This window comes from Schistocerca nitens, chromosome 6, assembly GCF_023898315.1.
Source record: "Schistocerca nitens isolate TAMUIC-IGC-003100 chromosome 6, iqSchNite1.1, whole genome shotgun sequence".
In the NCBI taxonomy this organism is placed as follows: domain Eukaryota; kingdom Metazoa; phylum Arthropoda; class Insecta; order Orthoptera; family Acrididae; genus Schistocerca; species Schistocerca nitens.
This window is the reverse complement of record NC_064619.1, coordinates 568929910-568952134: the sequence shown is the minus strand read 5'-3', so window position 1 is coordinate 568952134 and position 22225 is coordinate 568929910. Positions and strand designations below refer to the sequence as shown.

Here is a 22225-nt window from a genome sequence, read left to right as displayed (position 1 = left end):
TGGTTCAAACATATGAAAAAGTGTACAAGTTTTAAATGTGTTTATTTTCAGAAAAAATAACACGACTGGTACCAAAAAAAGGATTTCATTTCATGTTTACTAGGCAGCCCTCATATATTGTAATGACACCTAAGTAAACATTACCCTAGATACATTTTAAAATAGGATTACTTTGTCAAACTTTTGTAGTGACTTGATACCTTGTCTTGTCTTGTCTTGTTTTGACCTTGTCTACAACTGATATCTGATTCTGCATTTTTTTTTTATTTACTTATTTTTTTACCACAGTCAATAACGTATTGTGTAAAGCAATCACTTGGCGTTATGTGTGGAACAACAGATTTTAGAAGCAGCAAACAAGTTTGAAGTCCTAGTAGGCTAAGGGTATTGTAAAAATAATTTGTTGGCATCCAGTTTTTTTTCCATAACAAGACATAATGTGTCATGATATCGACAGTAATAACTACAATCATATTCCATCCTCGCCATACACAAAAGAAAAATTATAGCTCATCCACTGGTTGCAAGAAATGTTTTTACTAAATCTATCCATAACTAAATGAGATAGTTTTTTCTCACATAAGATAATACATTTCTTACAGTCAAAGCATGTGGGATCTTTATCACAATGTACATGCATTACATTAATTGTGTTAACAATATTACACATTAATAAATATTTGTCTGAATTACCATCATCATCTCCACCATCTTCACTTTCTCCATCTTCATCCTCATCATCTTCATCAATATTAATCTCATCGGGATTGCTTATACGAGTTGTATCCACACCGTCTCGCTCCTGACCTTGTGTCTCACCACGCACAAACAATATGTTGCCACCTTTTGGTTGTGCTGTTGAAAAAATCAATACCAATATTAAAAAACTTGGAAAAAATTGTACAAAACAGTCACTCAACAGATTTTTAATTAGACATACGGTTTCTTTCACCCTGCGCCATTTGAGCAGCTTTTGCTTCAAGCATTCGCATTCCATCTTTAGCTCCAGGTGCCAGGTCAGCAACAGTTCCTGATACATTACTAGCAGCCGAAAGCATCTGTGCTGACATCATGTTCACCTAAAAAGCACAATTTGATAGTGACGTAAGGCATCCTCATAATTTGATGTTTGGTTATTAGAATAATTAATGAGAGACATGTTCATGCTTATATGGGTAATAGTTGATTTTCTGGAGACAAGAAGTTTAGCTTATAGTTTGTAACTCTAAATAACAAAGGTACTTTTTTAAAAGTGCTTTAGACACAGGAAATCTCAGATTGTACTTCAAGGTCATCATTTTCTAAAACTAAATTTGTGTGTAAAATAAACTTTGTTACTAACCTGAGTATTATAAGTCGCCTGTACACTGCGTTTAATTCGTAACATTTCTCTCATTGTATCCTCATTTCCATGACGTACTTCAAACTCTTTCCATGTCTGCCAAAAGTCTGCTGTTACCTAAGGATACACAATTTTTTCACTGCTTTGTATTAATGTAGCAACTAAGATAGCATAAATTAAGAAAAGTGCATTTTTCAGCATACTGCTTATTATATACAAACAACAGAAAGTCCAGGTTGGAATATCAATGTTGTTGCTTTTTATACTCAGTTTTCAAAAACACCACCATTCTTTTCCAAATGTGAGATATGATGACATCACACTGTGTTCATAAATTTCAATTACAGGATCCTACAGATATATATGACCTTTGGCCTGAAAATGAAAATCTGTATTGGGTATTGTAATGTAAGGCCACTGAGAGACAGAATGGTAACAATAAGCCAAAAAAAGATGGAAAGCTATCTTTTGGAAATATTGAGACTAAATGAAACAGGGTGCCCAGAATCTAGAGACGGTCAAACAGAAAATGGAGAAGTGCTGCTGTATGTGGGACAGACGTGTGAAAACACAATACATAGGAATGGTGTCAAATTAATCATAGAGGCAAAAACAAATTTAATAGTCAACAAATGCAAAAGTCAGCTCACGTAATGAAATGCTTTAACACATCATGGGTGCCCGTGGGATTGGGAAAAGAACTGTAAATGGTGAACTGCTGATAGATGTGTGTGCTGAGCATGAGCTGGTCATTGGCGGTAACACTGTTTCCGCATCATAATTGCCGTAAGATATGGTGGATCTACCAGATCATGTTCTCAGACATCAAACAGATCACATAGCCTTTGTCTAAGTTTCAACACACTTTGTTAAATGTGAGACATAAGAAAGGAGTAAATGTTGGAAGTGACCACTTCTTAGTTTTGGTGAAGTTCTGATTGAAGATGGTGGCAAATAGAACCTAGCTCTATCACAGGACCAAGAAATAGGTGTAGGAAGGTTAAAAGACCTACAGAGCACAAAAAGATTTGGTTTTGAACTAAATAACAGATTTTAGGCCCTCTCTGAAGAAAACTTTATACAGGCAGGAATTGAAGTAGCTTGGCAAAAGCTTAGAGACAGTCATCTAAATGAGGAGAGAACATATCAGAATTTAAAGCACATCACAGGAAGGAATGGATTTCCAATGACACATGGCTCAAAATTAATCACAGCAAAGAACTAAGCCGTAGGTTAAATCTTTGTAAGGCATGAATACACCAGACTGTAACACAAAAAGAATACACAGAGGCAGATAAAGGAGTAAAAATAGGAATAAAGAGAGATCAAAGAAAATTGATGGATGAGCTGGCACAGTTAGCAGAAGGGGTTGCAAGACAAGGGAAAATAACGGAGCTGTACATTATCACCAAATGGCTCTCAATGAGGAAATTAAGACACGAAGGACCAGTTAAAGGTAAGGCTGGAGTGATGATTACGACCCTACAGGCACAGCTGCACAGAGGGGAGGAGCATTTCAAAGAGGTATTAGATAATGAAGACAACCAAGAGGAACAGTTGAGAGATGTTCCAGAGAAAGTTGAAGCATATCAAGATATAAATCTGGAGTGTCCCAAAATGGATGAAATTCGGGTTGCTTTGAGAAGCCTAAAAAATGCAAAGGCTCCTGGCCTAAACAAAATAGCACTGGTATCAAAATTATTGTTAAAATGCTCTATCCATTGTTGAAGCATATTTGGCTCTAACAGAAATCCCCAGAGGAGTGGAAAAATGGGCTGGTAGTAAAGTCCCCAAAACAGGGACACTGTTGCCAGTAACCAATGTGGTCCTCATCAGAATTATTTTAAACCGGATTCACTTGGAGATCAACTGCATAAAGCACAGGTCAGTTTTCAGGCACAAGCCACGTGTGTTGATCCTATTAATACTCTTAGAAGCATCTTCGTGGAAAGTAAAGAATTCCACATAACAGTGTAGCTGCCAGCCATGGATTCTGAAAAGACCTTTGATTCTGTGAAACATCAAGTGCTTTGGCAGGTGGTGTGGAAATACAGTAAACCACAGAAAAATATAATCATCATCAAAGAACTGTATGACGACTACTAATCTTGTGTTCTCCACAACGGAAATCTCCCAGAGACAAAAGAGATTAGCTCAGAGGCTGACAGATATGAAAGATAAATTAAACTCTCTGAAAAAAGCAGCAGCTGTCACTGGCCTCAAGATAAATATAGGTAAAAGAAAGGAAATGAGAGTAAATTCTGGGAACACTGAAGTGTGTCTGTTTGTAGGGGAGCAGCAGGTGGAAGCTGGGTAGTGTGGTGACAGAGGATCGTGGAGCTGGAGATGTGAAGAATCCCTTAAAGAAGGCAAATGCTGCCATCATACAACAGTATCCAATAAGGCAAAACTAAATCTTCAAGTGCAAAACAAAAAAATACGCATTTCTGTAACATAAGGCACAGGCAAACCATTTACCTATAAATGACTGGTGGGTGGAGCACTGAAAAGAATAATAGAAAACACATTAACACTAGTTATGCCCGCTATAAATTCCGATATCTGTGTGGTTGTGTGAATGTGTATACTCTTACTAGAAAAAGAGCAAGAGCTTGAAAGCTAGTGTTAGCATTTCTTATGCATATAAGCTGACTCCTGGCGCTTCCTTTGTCTTCAAGTAAAATCACATGTGTCACATAAATTCATTTTGAAAACTTAGGTACCAAAATGTGACATAACATTTAAATGTGTTTTTCATGCTGATTTTATCAAAACTCGCTCAGGTGTCATGTGTATTGTGTAGTACTAAATTGTCAATTGTAAACAAAGTCTGTGCTTTTCTGAAACATGATATAATGTGTAGTATTATCTCAACAGATGGAAACTTAACTGGGCTTTAGGAATCTTTGGCTACAGTATCCTCAGTCACAACTAACAGTTCCGAAATTTCATTTTTACACAAAAACTGTATATTTTTGCATAGTTTCAGATGTTTGCAAAGATTTTCATAATTTACAAGTGTTTCGCATAACCTACGTTGAAGAGGCTACTTTGGCAGTTACTGAGGGAACAGGACGCAGCCAACTAAAGATGTGGTGCACAATGGAACAAACAATGCCCGTCATTTGGGCTCCGAAGTCATTCTTGGATAATTCCAGTGACCAGCAGAGAGAGTTGTGAATATCAACCTCGTGAAACTTCCTGGCGGATTAAAACTGTGTGCCAGACCAAGACTTGAACTTGGGACATTTGGTAGAGCACTTGCCTGTGAAAGGCAAAGGTCCCGAGTTTGAGTCTAAGTCCGGCACACACTTTTAATCCACCAGGAAGTTTCACATCATGCACACTCTGCTGCAGAGTGAAAATTTCATTCTGGAATATAAGCTTGCTTACAGAGTTTCAACGAATCTCACAATCTGCAGCATTGTACTCAGAACAGATTGACCATCCCTGGTTCTGAGTCACGTGGAAGACTTGAACAAGAGACTCCAAGGGTTCTGTGACAAGCTAGGCTATGACTTCTTTGACTTGCACCATAGGACTGAGAGTTGTAGGGTCCCCTTAGTGGGTCAGGTGTGCATTTCACATCAGAGGCAACTCCCCAAGTATTTAACTGTGTGTGGGGTGCACAAAAACATTTTTCTTTAAATATTAGATGACTTTCCATCTAATTCAGATAATGACAGCTGTAGGAAAACCACAAATATCAGTCTAAGATCCAAAGAAATGCCTCCAATAGGTAAGAGTACTTAAATTTTAGTGGTTAACTGCTGAAGCATTTGCAACAGAGTGCCAATGTCTGAAGAGCTCCTAAAAAGCAGTAAAACTCACATAATATGGCTGGTTAAAACCGGAAGTTGAGAGTAGTGGGATCTTTAGGGAAAAATTAAGTATATTCCAAAAGGACAGGGTAGTGGAAGATCAAGATGGTGTATTCAATGCAATAGATGAGAAAACCCAATCCACTGAGAGAGAAATTGAAGCTGCATGTGATATTGTCAAACCAAGACTCGGTATCAATGGTGGGCAAAAAATTATACAAGGGTCCTTCCATTGAGCACCAGATGCACCTCCTGATATTACTAAAAAAAAAAAAAAAAAAAATACTTGCATGTAAGTATCCTAATAATAGTATAATCATTGGAGGAGACGCCCACCCCAAGTAGCTGAGTGGTCAGCGCAACAGAATGTCCATCCTAAGGGCCCGGGTTCGATTACTGGCTGGGTCGGAGATTTTCTCTGCTCAGGGACTGGGTGTTGTGTTGTCCTAATCATCATCATTTCATCCCCATCAATGTACAAATCACCGAAGTGGCGTCAAATCGAAAGACTTGCACCCGACAAACAGTCTACCTGATGGGAGGCCCTAGTCACACGACATTTATTGGAGGAGACTTTAATCATCCAACAATCAACTGGGATAGATATAGCTTTGTTAGTTGTGAGCATGACGACATCCTGTAAAAAATTACTACTTGCCTTCTCTGAAAACTAACAAGAACATATAGTTTGGAACCCCACTCATGATGGAAATATATTAAATCTAATGGCAACAAACAGCCCTGACCTCTTTAAGGAAGTCCACATCAAAACTGGTATCAATGAACATGAAGCAGTTACAACCACTATGAATACCAAAGTAGAAAGGGTAACTGAGACAAGCAGAAAGATTTACATGTTCAGCAAACTAGACAGAGAAGCAGTAGTGTCATATCTCAATGAAGCACTAGAAGCTTTTAGCTCTGGTCAACGGCATGTGAGGAACTACAGCTAAAATTTAAAAGAATAGTTGACCATGCACTAGATAGATATGTACCCAGTAGAACAATTTGAGATGAGGGAGAACCTCCCAGGTGTACAGCCACCATAAAGAAACTTCTAAAGAAACAAGACTACAGCATAATAGGTACAAAACAAAGCATAGGGCTATAGATAGATGCTGAATGAAATGTGTTTGGCAGTCAAGAGAGCAATGCGTGAAGCCTTCAATGACTACCACAGCAGAATATTGTTGAATGACCATTCACAAAACCAAAGGACGTTCTGGTGGTATGTAAAAGCTATTAGTGGCACCAAACTTGCAGTCCAGTCACTCATGGACAAAATAGGAACTGAAACTGAGAGTAGCAATCAAAATCAGAAATGCTTAACTCTGTTTTCAAAAGTTCCTTTACAAAGGAAAACCCAGGAGTACCGCCCCAATTTAATTCTCATACCACTGAAAAGATGAGTGAAATAGATATTAGTGTCGGTGATGCTGAGAAACAGCTGAAATCGCTAAAATGGAACAAGCCCCAGAGCCCGGTAGAATCCCCATCAGGTTCTACACCCAATCTGTGGCAGAGTTTGCCCCTCTGTTAACTATAATCTATCGTAGATTCCTCGAACAAAACACAGCGCCCAGGAGCTGGAAGAAAGCACAGATCACACCTGTCTACAAGAAGGGTAGCAGAAATGATCCACAAAACTGCCATCCAATATCCTGGACATCAATTTGTTGTAGAACCTTAGGACATATTCCAAACTCAAATATAATGAAGTATCTCAAATAGAATGACCTCATCCATGCCAACCAGCATGGATTTTGAAAACATGGATCATGTGATACCCAACTCGCACTTTTCTCGCATGACACCTGAAAGCCATGGATCGGGGCAATGAGGTAAATACAGTATTTTTTGATTTCCAAAAAGTATTTGACTCAGTCCCACACCTACAGTTATTATCAAAAATACAAATGAATGAGGTATCAAATGAAATTTGTGACTGGACTGAGGATTTTTTGGTAGGGAGGACGCAGCATGTTATCTGGGACAGAGAGTAACTTTGGGCATACTCCAGGAAAATGTGTTGGGTCGCTTTCTGTTCATGTTGTATATTAATAACCTTATGGACAAAATGAATAGTAACTTCAGACATTTCACAGATGATGCCGTTATCTACAATGGAGTATAGTCTGAACAAAGCTGTAAAAATATTCAGTCAGACAGTGATAAAATTTCAAAGTGGTACAAAGACTGGATTCAAATGTACAAGAATGTAAAATTGTGCATTTCACAAAATAGAAAAATGTAGCATCCTATGAACATAATACGAGTGAGTCACAGCTGGAATCTGTAAACTCATGCAAATATCCGGGTGTAGTCCTTAGCAAAGACATGAAATGGAATGACCACGCAGGTTCAAATGGCTCTGAGCACTATGGGACTTAACATCTGAGGTCATCAGTCCCCTAGAACTCAGAACTACGTAAACCTAACTAACCTAAGTACATCACTCACATCCATGGCTGAGGCAGGATTCGAACCTGCGACCGTAGCGGTCGCGCGGTTCCAGACTGAAGCGCCTAGAACCGCTCGGCCACTCCGGCTGGCCACACAGGTTCAGTCATGAGTTAAGCAAGTAGCAGGCTTCGATTTATTGGTAGAATACACAAAAAATGAAATCAGTCTAAAAAGGAGATCACTTACAAATTACTTTTGCGACCAGTCCTAGAATATTTCTTAAGTTTGTGAGGCCCGTACCACATATGACTAGGAAGGGTAGCACAAATAGTCATAGGTGTGTTTGACCCATGAGAGAGTGGCACCGAGATGTTGAAAGAACTGACCAAGCAGACTCTTGAAGACAGATGGAAACTGTTCCGAGAAAGTCTACTAACAGAGTTTCAAGAAATGTCTTTAAATGATGACAAGGTTAGATTAATTACAGCACAGAGGCATTTAAACAATCGTTATTCTTGTGCTCCATTCGTGAACGGATCAGGTAAAACGTTCTAATGAGTGGTACAATGGGACATATCCTCTGCTACAGAATTAACAATAGTTCACAGAGTATAGGTATAGATGTGGATCTACACTCCATGTGGAACCTTAGGGTGGGTAGCAGTAGGTAATTTGCATATCACTGTCACTTCCCTCTTTTTCCTCTTCCAGTAGTGACTGTTTCACAAGAAGAACAATTGCTGGTAAGTCTTCATGTGAGCTTGGCTCTCTCTAATTCTAAGCTGATGCTCTTTTCATGAGATACACACAGGAGGAAGCAATACATTGGTTGACTCTTATAGGAACGTGTGTTCTTGAAATTCTAACATTAAACTACACCACAATGCAGAACACCTCTCTTGCAGCATCTGCCACTGGAGATGGCTGAACATCTCTGTGAAACTTTCATACTTACTAAATGACAGATCCCAGACTGATGAGCAATATTCAAGTAACGGGTGAACAATGGTTTTGTAAGCTCCTTACTTTGTTGATGGACTACATTTCCTGAAGTTTATCCCAATCAATCTCTGTCTGGCATCTGCCTTACCTGAGACTAGTTTTAAGTGATCGTTAGACTTTAAAACACTACATACACATATTCTTATTATATTTCAAGGATGTGCCTGCCTTCATGATTGTGCAATCATACAATAATGAGTATTTCTCTTAATTCATCTTTTGTTCTCACTCTGTTCATCATCATCTTTGAAGTGAAGCTGGTACAATGCTTACCAATGCACTATTTTTGACTTCCTACCTCTTCATCTTTATCTCCCCATGTCCTCACAACAGGTCGGTTTCTCTCGAGCTGAGGTCGGAGTGATCTGCTCTTCCCTTCTAAACCTATCACTCTTTCCTCCTTGAGAAAAAACTAATCTTTCTGAAAGCTAGGCAATAGTCATTTTCTAGTTCTAAATGGGTCTATTGGAAATTTTTACTCTGTTCATCCAAGAGAACAAGAAAGCAGTAGGTTTCTCATTTGGGAATATTTTGTTGAAAAGCAAAAGTAATGTCAACTGCAAAACTGAGTGTCCACTAAGAACCCAGATTTGGAGATCAAATACTCCCATATATTAAAAGAACTTACCCGAGGATCACACATCTGACTGCAGTGGGCATATATAGCACGTGCCCTGTCAATCTCACCCAATTTGGTTTCCATCTCAGCAAATCTAAGACACATTTCTCGAGAATTTTCTTCATTCAGAACTTCAATTGCCTTCTCGTATATCTGTCTTGTTTTAGGAACACCATAGATTTCTGCAGCCTTCTTGATGTAAATATTAAATACCTAAGAAAGAAATAACACTGAGTTATTGTACTGTTCTTTCATTTTATGACATGAAACAATGATAAAAAATTTGAATTTACTTCAAACATTTCTTCCGGTAGAACTGCCTTTGTTGCTCTTTCATAAACTGCCATTGCATGTCTTGCCATACCATGTTCTTCTTCCAACTTGGCATATAAAAGATACAAAGCTGTAAGAAAAGAAGAGAAAATGTTTAGTTTGAAAAATTGTACTGAAATGTTAAGTATATTTTTGGTTATTAATTTTTTAAAATAGAAATACACAAATGGTAAATAATATAATACAATTCTCCAGCACTAAAAAGGGTATTTGCAGAAATAAGTCCTTTTACCGTGATACAGTGAGGAGACTGATCTCTGTGGGTACAAGCCCATCAAAAAGCTAATGAAACATGGATGACCATCACTAATTGTGGTGATGTAACTCCTGCTTGCATAATCTTGCCTGATCCCCCCCCCCCCCCCCCCCCCCGAAGTTAAATACAGGTGCAATATTTGTCGCATGCTTCTACACCCTGCATCTTCTTCCTGTCTTCTCATTCTTATATACTTTATTATTAAAGGCCTGAACTACCTAACAAAACAATCACATCATACATTAACTTTTTTACAACCACAGCACAGTTTTCTACGAATGCAAGACCAAAATCAATCAGACAACAATTTGAACACCAACTTCCAAATTATGGTCAAAAACAAGTTTGATCATCCAGTTGCAGAATATATCACTCAAACATGGAGATGAACTTTAGCAGTGACTTGGTGTCTTACTAACAAGGAATCCTATGATTGTGAGGTCACAAAAGGCCAATTATGTTCATGGCATTCAATGCCCCAAATGCCACCATGCAATCACAATATTGGCTGTGAATGAAAACAGAGGGCGGGATTGGAGGTATCCAATGGTGGGCACAGCAGGAGGCTACAGAGTGTAGTTGAACTGCTGAGTGCTACAGCGCTAGTGGTGTTGATACACAGCAGAGCAATGGCAATCATAAACAAAGTAAACATTACATTATACTTACATCAGTTGCTGAATTGACATTTTGTCAGAAAGGAACTCAAGGAATTTTTAATGATGAAAAAGTAGAAGCAGCTGAAATATTAACATTTCTGTAAGATAAGTCAGTGCAATGTGTGGTGTTGCATGCACTCAACTGTGCGGCCAATGCACATGAGAAGTACAATTATGACGATAGCTGTTTCACAAGTGAAAGTGATACTGAAACAGGTGTCGAGCTGTGTAGTTCATCATCCTTGTCAGACAGGGAGCCACAAATCCTGTCTCCAGTGAAATATAGAAAGGACAAGTGTTGTCCAATGACCGGGTAATAAAAAAGTAACATACATGGAAGATCATCCGCAGCATAGTAAATAAACAATTATGAACAGATTTTGAATAAGTCCACAGTAATATGACCATGCAATGAATAAGAAAAACTACACATATTCAAGGGAGGACAAGGCACACTTGATAAAATCAGTGTTTTAGTGTTTCAAGCATGCTTGATACAATTTACAGGATATACATGATAGTGACCTACTACATTTTGTATATCAAACTGCGTGCCACATACATTACAGTGATTACACTTATAAATTTATTATTATTAAATAAACAGGTGTGAGTTAGTAATTCCTATCCACCACCTTTTCCATGTTACAATAATAGAAATTCTTCTATGGAATATGAGTTGTAAAGGAGAAACTTTTTCAGTTTGTTTTCAAATTTTGCTTTGCTGTCTGTCAGACACTTTATGTTGCAGAGTAAATGATCAAAAATTTTAGTTGCAGCATTGTGCGCCTGTTTTTGTGCTAAAGATAATGTTAATGTGGAGCAATGAGTCACAATAAATAAAATATTTTGAGTCATTACGCCGTGGTTGAATGTATTTCACATTAAAACCCAACATTTCGTCCCATCTGTGCAGAACATTTTAAAGGGGGATCATAGCTTCTATGAGTGTACTATTCACAACCTGTCTGGCTACTGACTGCAGCAAAATTCCTTTTATGCATGCTCCTGCATAGTGATATGATGTCATATGCTATAAATACCTGAATACAGCTGGCTGTTGTTTTCTGCCATCGTCTACTGTCGCTGTCACCTCATGGTGGTAGACACACATCTTCTTAGGTATCAGTATCCAGATGTCATTCAATTTCACACCCTCCTACTTTTTATTGAAATTCCTGAGGGATTCAACAATTTCTGTGGCCTCTCTGTATAGTCTTTCATAGTACCTGCTTGTAGCTGCAAGTTCTTGAGTTCTATCAAATTGAACGTCGTGGTCTCCTAGCTGCAAAGCACACTCTGCAATGACTGATCTGTCAGTTTCCTCCCTTCTACAGTTGCCCTTGTGCTCTTCTAGTCGCTTCTTGAGCATTGTTTTTGTTGTACCCATGTACATCTCCCCACAACTACACGGAATATCATAAATACTTGCTTTTTCCAGAAGTTTGTGAGCAACCTGGGCCAATCTTAAGTGACCCGGTATCTCCCAGGTGCGTTTGTAGAGTACTGCGACATTCCATTTTTTCTAGATTATTCATATGTGGTCAGTAACATCCTTAATGAAAGATAGGAAAAAGTTCAATTTCACAGGCACCTGTGTGTTCCCATGATTTCTGAGCGACACTCTTTACGCTTTTTTTATCTCACAGCCGAATAACCATTCTCAAGCAATGCATTGGTGAGGTGTTTTAATTCCGTGTCAAGTGTCAAGCAGCTCCAGTTTGCAGATATATCTTGCTCTGTCCCCCAACGTTTTTATGATGCCTTGCTATTGTCGTGGTTTGAATCAAGTGTAGGTAACGGTCTACCTGTGTGAGTTTCCAGTAAACTGTGTGGCCTAACCTATCATCTTATTTCTTGAAAACTAACACATTAATAAAATTTAATCTTCCACTCACCTCCTTCACCATGGTAAACTGAATATTTAGATTAAAGTTGTTGAGGTGTTTGTGAAAATGAAACAAAGTGCAACCAAATATTCGTTTATTTTTAGCAGTTTCCAATGCCTGCCCCTCAAATATTTACATTATGAAATTCTATTTGGGCTTAAGGTGCTCCCAAAAACCAACCCATCCACCTGTTCATAGAACTCATCATTCCATTTGAAATTTATGGCTGTGAGCCAATATTTATGTATTTCTGTGATGGTGGGAGGAAAAATCTGATTCAGCTGTTGCAACACATTATTGAGCAGAACTATATTAAATACCGAAAACACATCAAGATTAACTAATATGTCCTCCGACTGGACCACTATGTTATTTAATCTACTAATAAAATGTGCCAAATTCTTGACATAGGAGTCTGATTGGCCCCCATACAATAATGTTGTCAAGAACTTGGCATTGAATAGGTGGGTGAACCAATGGCACTCAGTATAGGTCTCAGAGGAGCATGCTCTTTATGCCAATTTGGCAAACCATACAGTCTTGGTTGTAGCGTAGCTGAATTGAACAGACTTTTCTGAATGCTCTGTTTAACAGAGAGCTTTTTTTATCAATTGTGTAAGAGCTCTAAGAACACTGTCAGTGGGGCCTTTACTCAGTTTCCTATACATCTGTATATCTAATAAGTTGTTAATCTTACTATAATATTTGACAACATAATGTAATAAATAATAGATAAAAAATCTACCCAGCAAGCGGCATCAGGAGAACACACATATAAAAAATGGACCAGACAGGACAACCAGTGCAGTCTCCAACAGTCAGTCTTCCCTTCTCACCCCATCTGTTAAGTCTCGCTGACCCGGGGTTCTGGGTGACTTTTCAAACTCTACCCATTTTCCTAAACTTCACCAATTCTTTTCCTTCACCCTCCAAAAGATTGTGTACATAAAACCTTTTTTTATATGTGTGTTATCCTATTACTGTTTGGTGAGCAGATTTTTTATCTATCCAATTACATTATACTGTCAAAAATTGATTATTTTCTTTGTTTACTATAATTGTTGGTCACATTCAAAACAACTGTTGCATTTCCCTTGTCAGCAGGAAGACTGATAATGCTATCATCATTATTCAGGCATTTTACAGCATTCCTCTAACCCACAGTGAAATTACTTTTTACAGGCTTTGTGTAAACCAATACACTTACAGCTTCTATATGGATTTCTTTAGCTGTAACTGTGTTTACACTACTTCTACCACTGGCTATTATTTACTTTAAGGGCACAACTCATGGACTAATTGCAAAATTTCCACTCCTGTCAAGCACAGATCTCTCATCATCAGATAACGAATGTCCGGATAAAATAATAACCATGTGGAAAGCACCTAAATGGTGGATCATCAGATTAGGTTGCAAGTTATCAGACTTCCTCTTCAGTCTACATTACGAAAAGGATAGATTTTTACTCACAAAATAGCGAAAATGTTGAGTTGCAGACAGGCACAACAAAGAAACTACTAAACATGTAAGCTTTCAGCCAGAAGGCTTCTTCCAAAATAGACAACATACACACACACATTCATGCAAATGCAGCTCACACACAGAAATTACCACTGTCTCTGGCTGGCAGGGCCAGACTGTGAGCAACTGCGCATGACAGGAGAAGTAATCTCAGTGGTGGGGGCAGCTGGGGTGGAGAGTGGGAAAGAGAGCAGGATATGGGTGGGGGACAATAAAGAGCAGTTTGTGGGAGTGTGGGGCTAAGGCTTTTGGAAGAAAGGTTCATGACTGAATTATCAGTCCTTTACAAAGTCCTCTCCTTTTGTCTGACCCCCAAATTCAATCAAGCTGGACTTGTCAAAGACCTTCTCTCCTTCTTGTCGTCCCTACAGTGGAAACACTTTTTTGCCAACAACCCTACCAATCAGACTCAATCTAAGACCAATGTTGAACCCTGCCTACACGGTTCACTCTTCCTTCCCCCTGCCCCCAAATCACACCCTCATAACTTTCCAGAATTTCTTAAACTCGAAGCTTGCCTCACCATCATTACCCAAATCCTTTAACATGAAAGCTAACCTTACATCTGCATCAAGAACCCCAATCCATCACCTAAAATCTGGTCATGACCCTATTATGCTACCTCCGGACCGGACAAAGGCTCCGCCACTGTTGTTTTGAACTGCAAGGATTACCTGGTGAAGTTTTCTGCCAGCCGTCAGATTTGTTCACCTACAAATCCTGCAACAGTGAGCTCATTCCAGAAATCCAGCAAGATCTCCAGTCTCTGCTCACATCCTTAGGTCCCTCACAGAACCTCTGCCCAGAGTCTGTCTCTCTCATCACCCCTAACACTCCTCACAATTCTACCTTCTACATGCTTCCTTAAGTCCATAAACCCGATGCCCCATTGTGGCCAGTTACTGTTCCGTTACTGACAGAAACTCCGCTCTAATCAACCAACACCTTCAGCCTACCACTCACAACCTACCCTCCTATTTACAAGACACCAACCATTTCCTCCAGTAACTCTCCACAGTTCCTGCCTTTACTACACAGTGCCCTGGCCATCACTATTGGGCCACTTCCCTTTACACTAACATCCCTAATTCCCATGGCCTAGCTGCTACTAAACACTACCTTTCCCAATGCCCTACGGATTACAAACCTACAACCTCCTTCCTGGACCATGATCAACTACATCCACATGCACAATTATTTCTGCTTTGAAGGCATCACCAACAAACAAATCAGTGATATGGCAATGAGCACAAGGATGGCACCATTGTACGCCAACCTATTCATGAGCCATCTATAGGAATCCTTCGTAAGCACCCAGAATGGTTCATATTCACTGACAACATCTTTGTGATCTGGACTGAGTGTTAGGACACTCTATCCACATTCCTTCAGAAACTCAACAACTTCTCCCCCATTAACCTCACCTGGCTCTCCTCAGCCAAACAAGCCATCTTTCTTGATGATGACCTCCAGTTCAACGATGGCTACATCAGTACCTCTGTCCATATCATATCTACCAACAATCAGTAATACCTCCACTTTGACAGCTGCCACCCATTTCATACCAAGAAGTCCCTTCCACACAGCTTAGCAACCCGTGGCCATCGCATCTATAGTGATGAGCAGTCCCTCTCGAAATATACCAAGGGTCTCACTGAGACTTGCACAGACCATAATTACCCTCATAACCTTATACAACAACAAATTTCCCATGCATTTCTCTCTAGTCACACACCACCTCCCAAACTCCCACTGCCTGGCCATAGAAGAGCATTCCACCGTAACTCAGTACCACCCATGACTGGAGCAACTGAATCACATTCTCCACCACAATTTTGACTATCTCTCATCATGCACCAAAATGAGGAATGTCTTACCCACTATCCTCTCCACCCCTCCCACATAGGTATTCCATTACCCACTGAACCTACAAAATATTCTCGTCCACCCCTACACAACCCCTTCTTCTGACCCCTTGTCTCATGGCTCTGGCTTATATCCCTGTAAAAGACCTAGATGCAAGACCTGCCCCATACATCCTCCCACCACCACCACCACCTGCTCTAGACCAGTCACAAGCACCAACGATCCCATCAAAGGCAGAGCTAACTGTGAAACCAGTCATATGATCTACGAGCTAAGCTGCAACCACCGTGCTTCATTGTAAGTGGGCATGATAACCAACAAGCTGTCTGTGTGCTTGAATGGCCACTGACAAATTGTGACCAAGAAACAGCTGGACCACCCAGTTGCTGAACACACTGCGCAACATAACATTCTTCATTTTAATGACTGCTTCAAAGGATGTGCCACCTGGATCCTTCCTACCAACATAGCGTTTCTGAATTGCGCAGGTGGAAACTCTATCTGCAATATATCCTATGTTCCCGTAACCCTCCCTGGCCTTAACATTCGTTACTCATTGTCCTTCACCCACCTATTTCCTTTCGTGTTCCCACTCCACAACCTTCTATTACACAAGCACATCCACAGTCTTTTTGCTTTCCTCCTTTTCCACCCTCCCCCATTTAACCTCCTGACTGCATCTAGCTGCCTGCCCTCTCTTCATCTCGTCCCTGCATGCTCCCACATTTTACCGTCCCCCACCCATACCGTGCTCTCTCTCTCCCCCTCCCCACCCCAGCTACCCTTACCACTCAGACTGCTTCTCCCATTGCGTGCAGCTGCTCATAGACTGGCCCTGGCAGCCAGAGACAGTGGCCATGTGTGTGTGAGCTGCGTTTGCATGAACGTGTGTGCATATGTTGACTATTTCGGATGAAGGCCTTTTGGCTAAAAGGTTACGTGTTTAGTAGTCTTTTTGTTGTGCCTGTCTGCAGAACAATATCTCCGGTATATGGTGAGTAGCAACCTATCCTTTCCATAATACTGTCATTATCCCATCTCTGATTTTCCATTGTTTGATTTGCTCTTCTGTCTAATAGACCATGTGAACATATGCTTCCTAATGGTATTCTATCCCAGTCACCACTACACAATTTATTACTGACAGTAATAAAGACAGATATTAATTTACAGTCTGTGCTTGCCAGTGCGGTAGGTCAGTTGAATCTGTTCTCCTAATGAGACCTCTTCCATCCATTTGAAAATACGCTGTGCCTTGGCCGGGCTGCATAGTTACTTAATCCTCATTTGATGATAAGAAAGCTGTGCTTGTCAGGGACAGAAATTTTGCCATTAGTCCATGAGTTGTTGCTCATTGAGGAAATAACAGCCAGTGTAGAAGCAGGTGTTTGTAGTGAAGAAATCCATGTAGGAGCTGTAAGTGTATCAGTTTGTGCAACGTCTCTAACAAGTAGTTTAACTGTGGGTGAGAGGAGTGCCATAAAACACCTGAATAAGGACGATAGGATTATCATTCTCCCCGCTGACAAGAGAAATGTGACAGTTGCTTTGAATAAGACCGACTATTATAGTAAGACTAACAACTTATTAGGTCTGCAGACATACAGGAATCTGAGTAAAGACCCACACCAACAAAGTTCTTGCAGCTGTTACATGGTTCTCTATTGAACAGAGCGTTCATAAAAGTCAGTTCAATACAGTTGTGATACCATCAAGACTTCATGGCTTGCTGAAGGGGCATAAAGAACATGTTCCTCTGAGACCTACAGTGAGTGCCACTGGTTCATCCACCCATTTGATTGCCAAGTTCTCAACAATATTGTTACACCAACAATCCTGCTAGAGGGACATTTGCAATTGAGCATTATAATAGAGATTTAAAATACTGCTTCAGGTGTTAGGGTTTTATTTTTCAATGCTTAGACCATTACCGGATTCAGGTATTACATGCTCATCATCAGGTGTGATAAATTTGTGCACTCAGGATCACAGCACAAAATTACCACACCTGATGATAGGCATGTAATATCCAAAACTGGTTGTGGTCTAAACACTAGGAATAAACACCACTTCAACTCAGATAATGTAAGTTTAGTTTACTGTTGTTTCATTAAACTAAGATTAAAGTGTGATATTGCTAATATATTATATTTGCATAAAGAAAGCTATTCTTTATGTGTGTACAAAGTACTTCGGGCACCAGCAGTCGTGTTATGAATAATGGTGCGCCTGCTCAAGGGTTAAATGGCATACTGGTCCAGCTAGAGGACATATCAGATCTGATGTGGTACTGCTATTTACTACTGTTCTACTCAATGAGGTGCTGCAACAGCTGAATTCGACTTTCCCTCCCAATATCGCAGAGCTGTTAAATATTGGCTCATGACCACATATTTCAAATGGAGCAATGAGCTCCATGAACAGATGGATGGCGTAGTTATGGGAAGCCTCTTAAGCCCAGTTACAGTGAATTTCTTCATGGAAAAATTAGAGTACCAGGCACTGTCAAATGTCAACAAAAAATAAAATATTTGGTTCCACTACTTGGATGATACATATGTTTTGTGGAGGCATGGAAGAGAGGAACTGGGTCATTCTTACAAGCATCTCAGTGGGCTTAATTCAAAGATTCCTGTCTTTCATTAAGGAGTTTATTAGCTATATAGGAAAAAAATCTTGAAAAATGGAACATAACAGTACTCTACAAAACCCACCTGGAAGGTACAGGAGCACATAAAATTAGCCAAGGATGCTTGCAAACCACTAAAAAAAGCTGGTATTTATAATATTACATGTAGTTGTGGGGAAATGCACATGAGAGCTACAAAACAGTCAAGAAATGACTAGAAGAGTGCAAAGGCAACTGTAGAATTACAGTGTTAAGAACATTGCTTGGATTGATTACAATAATAGTGCCATCTGCAAAAATAACTAATTCTGCTTGTGATGAAAGATCATTTACATGTATGAGGGGCAATGGTGGACGTAAGGCTGAGTCTTGGGGAACTCCATATGTGATTTCTCCCCAGTCAGAGGAATCTCTCCTGATTACATTGGTTGAATTACTAAGTACAACTTTTGCACTATTTTGGTTATATGCGATTGGTTGGCCTTACCATCAGTTCCATTAAAACATCAGTTTATCTAGGAGGATATTGTGGTACACACAGACAAATACGCAAGGCAGGTCACAGAAAATACCAACCGGTGCTATTTTGTTATTTAATACTTGTAAAATTTTGCTTTTTGTAATGTAATTATGAATATTCTTCTTTTGCTGTCAAGACTGTTTGCTAGAGGACTGACATACAGATTATGAGGAGGAAAGTTTTAGGTATTGAGAATTAATGCATTTTGCAAACAATGAGAAAACATTTGATATGTTAGTTTAGAAGGATTTAAAGCCAAATGAATTGATTTTAATTAAATAAACAGCACTTCTGAAATTGAAGAAAAACGATTCAAAGATAAAAGAGAGGATACAGAACACTAAACTGATTCAAGCTGATATATTACACTGGTAAAAGTACTGGTAACTGTTCAAAGTACAACAGCTACTAATGAAAAGAATGCAACATTTCTGAGCTGAAAAAAAGGCGTTCACAAATGCCTAATAGTTACTTGGCATTGGTTGTAAACTGGAAAATGGGGGACAGAACCTTCAACATTGATTTCACTAGGCATGGAGCAATGTGTTACTTTTGACAAAGAGGGTGCAACAAACAGATTAAGGTGTCACGCAAGGAACATATTAGGAGGCTTTACAAAATTTTAAATAGTGTATTGCATCTGGGAAATCATAATTGATGCCTGTAAAATTCATCTTAAGTGTTTTGTTGTTGCACCTGTAATTTGAAGTACCCACAAACAGATATAACACCAGAAACATTTCCAAGCAACAATGACCATTCAGCATGTGATCAAGATTTAAAGTTTGTGACACTATAACCAAATATGCCAAAAAAAAAAAAAAAACAGTTTAATTACCTTTTGCAAATTTTGCAGGGCAGTTTTCAAGGCACTGTTCAAACAAATCTCTTGCCCGTTCAAGTTTGGCACCTCCATAGCGTTTCAAAAACTTTGTGAGGTACGTATTCCATATGTCATATACATTTGGCCATTTGAACAATGCAATGCCTTTTTCATATGCCTACAAAATAAAAAGACAAAGTTATTATACAGTGCAGGCTTCCTCTGATGATGTCTCCAGCACTGGAAGATAAACATTAGCCAGGTTAATACACCTTGGACTTGGTCCAGTACCCATAAAATAAAAATCACCAAAGAAAGGTTATTCTGTGCCACAAATAACTTCACAGATTTATTACTAAGTGATGACATAACAAAAGCACATTTTACACATAAACTACAGAATTATAATGTGCTTCTTAACTTCAGAAATTAAATTTCATATCTTGTCTTCCAAGTGATGGCTAGAAAAACAGTTGACATGCTACAACTTTAAGAAATGATTTTTTTAACAATGTAGCACAACTAACAGACTAGTCATTTATGATGTTTTGTCGTTGACATAAACTACACTGTAAGTGAATTCATGCTGATGCCAAGCTCTTTGTTGGTGTAACAGTTTATTAAAATGAGGGTAGAACCAAAAGACCTGGACAAAGAGAAGTTGACAGGAAGTGAAAAAACAACAGAGGTGATAACTGGGCTTGATCCAGAGAGAGGAAAAAAAAAAAGAGCAAATGCAAAGCATAACGATACAGACAAGAAACACTGGATTAGAGGAACATTTTTTGTTACAAGAGAAAGAAAATTCAAGGTAAAAGATTTATTGTGCAGCAAAATATAGCAAAGATTCACAGAAAAATAAAGAGGAGGGGTATGTTGAGTGAGATGTCTTAGGCAGGGGGAGGTTATCAGAAAAGTAACTGAACAGTAAACTTTATCTTAAGTTGTCAATTATTTTCTGTACGGATTCACTAACCACGTTAACATGTAGATCTGTTCATTGATTAGAGATCATAAACAGGAGACACATATCAATGTAAAGTTGATTGCAGCTTGAAAAAAATAATGAAGTTTTCATTCTGCAATAGCAAGTGCATTATAATGAAACAAAGCTCATGTTTGCCAATGTAGTTGTGTATCAGGATTAGCTCAAGCTAATGAATGAGAGTAAACACAGGAAATAGGAAAAAGAAATTAGAGGGAGCCAGTTATAGGAGCAAGCCTTTGCAACTGTTCAAAATCTCTTACTGAATTTTATCCATAAGAGAAATCTTAATTATAATCTAGTGCATGCATTCCTTCAGTCATCCTTCTGCGTCTTTCAGTGTTTCATACATTTTTTACCTCTATGTTTTCCACAACTGTTTAATACTTTGCAACAAAATCCTTTCCCTTGCTTCACTGCTAAATGTTATATTGTCTTACTTTACTTCCTGAGTATAAGTTATACACACATAAAAGATACTGTTTTAGAATGTACAGTTTTTATTTTGTTACTCTAATGCAACTAAAGTGAAAATTCTGTCATCCAACAGAAATCTACTCACCCTGAAAGCTTCCTCAAAATATTTGTGTTCTTCTAGGAACAGTCCATAATTTATTATTATCTGAGGAGTTGCGATCTTTAAATCAATGATACGATCATAAACAGCTTTACAAGACTGGAAAATATATGAAGACAATTTCAGCTGAGATATATTGGCAGTTACCTAATACACGATAATTAGCAAAATAAAGAATTACAAATACAGAACAATGTAGGAAATTCCATTGGCATAATATAAAATCAAAGAAACATGCCCATCTTAATACACTATTCAAGGGGAAAAGGTCTATTAACTTTGCTATTCCCCATTTTAACAATCTTAATAAACTTTACTTATGCCAGGTTCCAAGCCAGTAGTATAATTTTATTTCACTATCAAGCTAATACACCCATTAACTACTAATAGCTATTCCCATTGCTAGATACTATATGACAGTGGGATGATTCACTGTAATGTCCATGCAGTACTATTGCTAATTTTACCAATTCAGCCATAATTCAGTGATCGCGTTGTGTATATTTTGCTCTTGTTAGCCATTATATGGTTAGTAGTAAATTTGCTTGACTTCCTTTCAAATTAGTTCATTTATCCTAAATTGATTTTTTTTCACTTCTCTGCAACATATTACTGAACTGTAGGCTCTGTGGTATTAAAATGACAGTTATATAGCAGCTATCTCAAAACTCTCTCTCTCTCTCTCTCTTTTTTTTTTTTAAACCTGTCTGTTTACGCATCATTAAGGTGATGGAGGTTTAGTCTGAGCCATGGGACTTAAGCAATTCAGTCTTTCTAAAGTCATTTGGCACAGAAATATATTCTCTGCTTTAGCAATTCAATAATGTCCTGTTTTCTGGAAGTATTATGTCAAGGCATTTTGTCATTTCTGGAGGCATTTTGTCAAGAACCATCAAACAGTAAAAGATGCTGTCCTCAATGCATCTGCATAAGGAGAATCTGTCTACTGTTTATTCTGGTCCACAGTGCCGTTTCTCCA

General features: G+C 38.8%; 1 protein-coding gene across 1 annotated transcript in view; it reads right to left on the bottom strand.

The window, feature by feature from the left end:
- LOC126262772 (pre-mRNA-splicing factor syf1 homolog) overlaps positions 1 to 22225 on the bottom strand; it is a 149654-nt gene that overhangs the window by 7246 nt on the left and 120183 nt on the right. Inside the window, exons 12-18 of the mRNA XM_049959588.1 lie at positions 21232 to 21345; positions 19700 to 19862; positions 9481 to 9590; positions 9197 to 9400; positions 1343 to 1459; positions 941 to 1079; positions 694 to 855 (exon numbers count right to left, since the gene is read on the bottom strand). Coding sequence (XP_049815545.1) covers positions 694 to 855; positions 941 to 1079; positions 1343 to 1459; positions 9197 to 9400; positions 9481 to 9590; positions 19700 to 19862; positions 21232 to 21345 — 1009 coding nt within the window. The remainder of the gene's footprint in view (positions 1 to 693; positions 856 to 940; positions 1080 to 1342; positions 1460 to 9196; positions 9401 to 9480; positions 9591 to 19699; positions 19863 to 21231; positions 21346 to 22225) is intronic.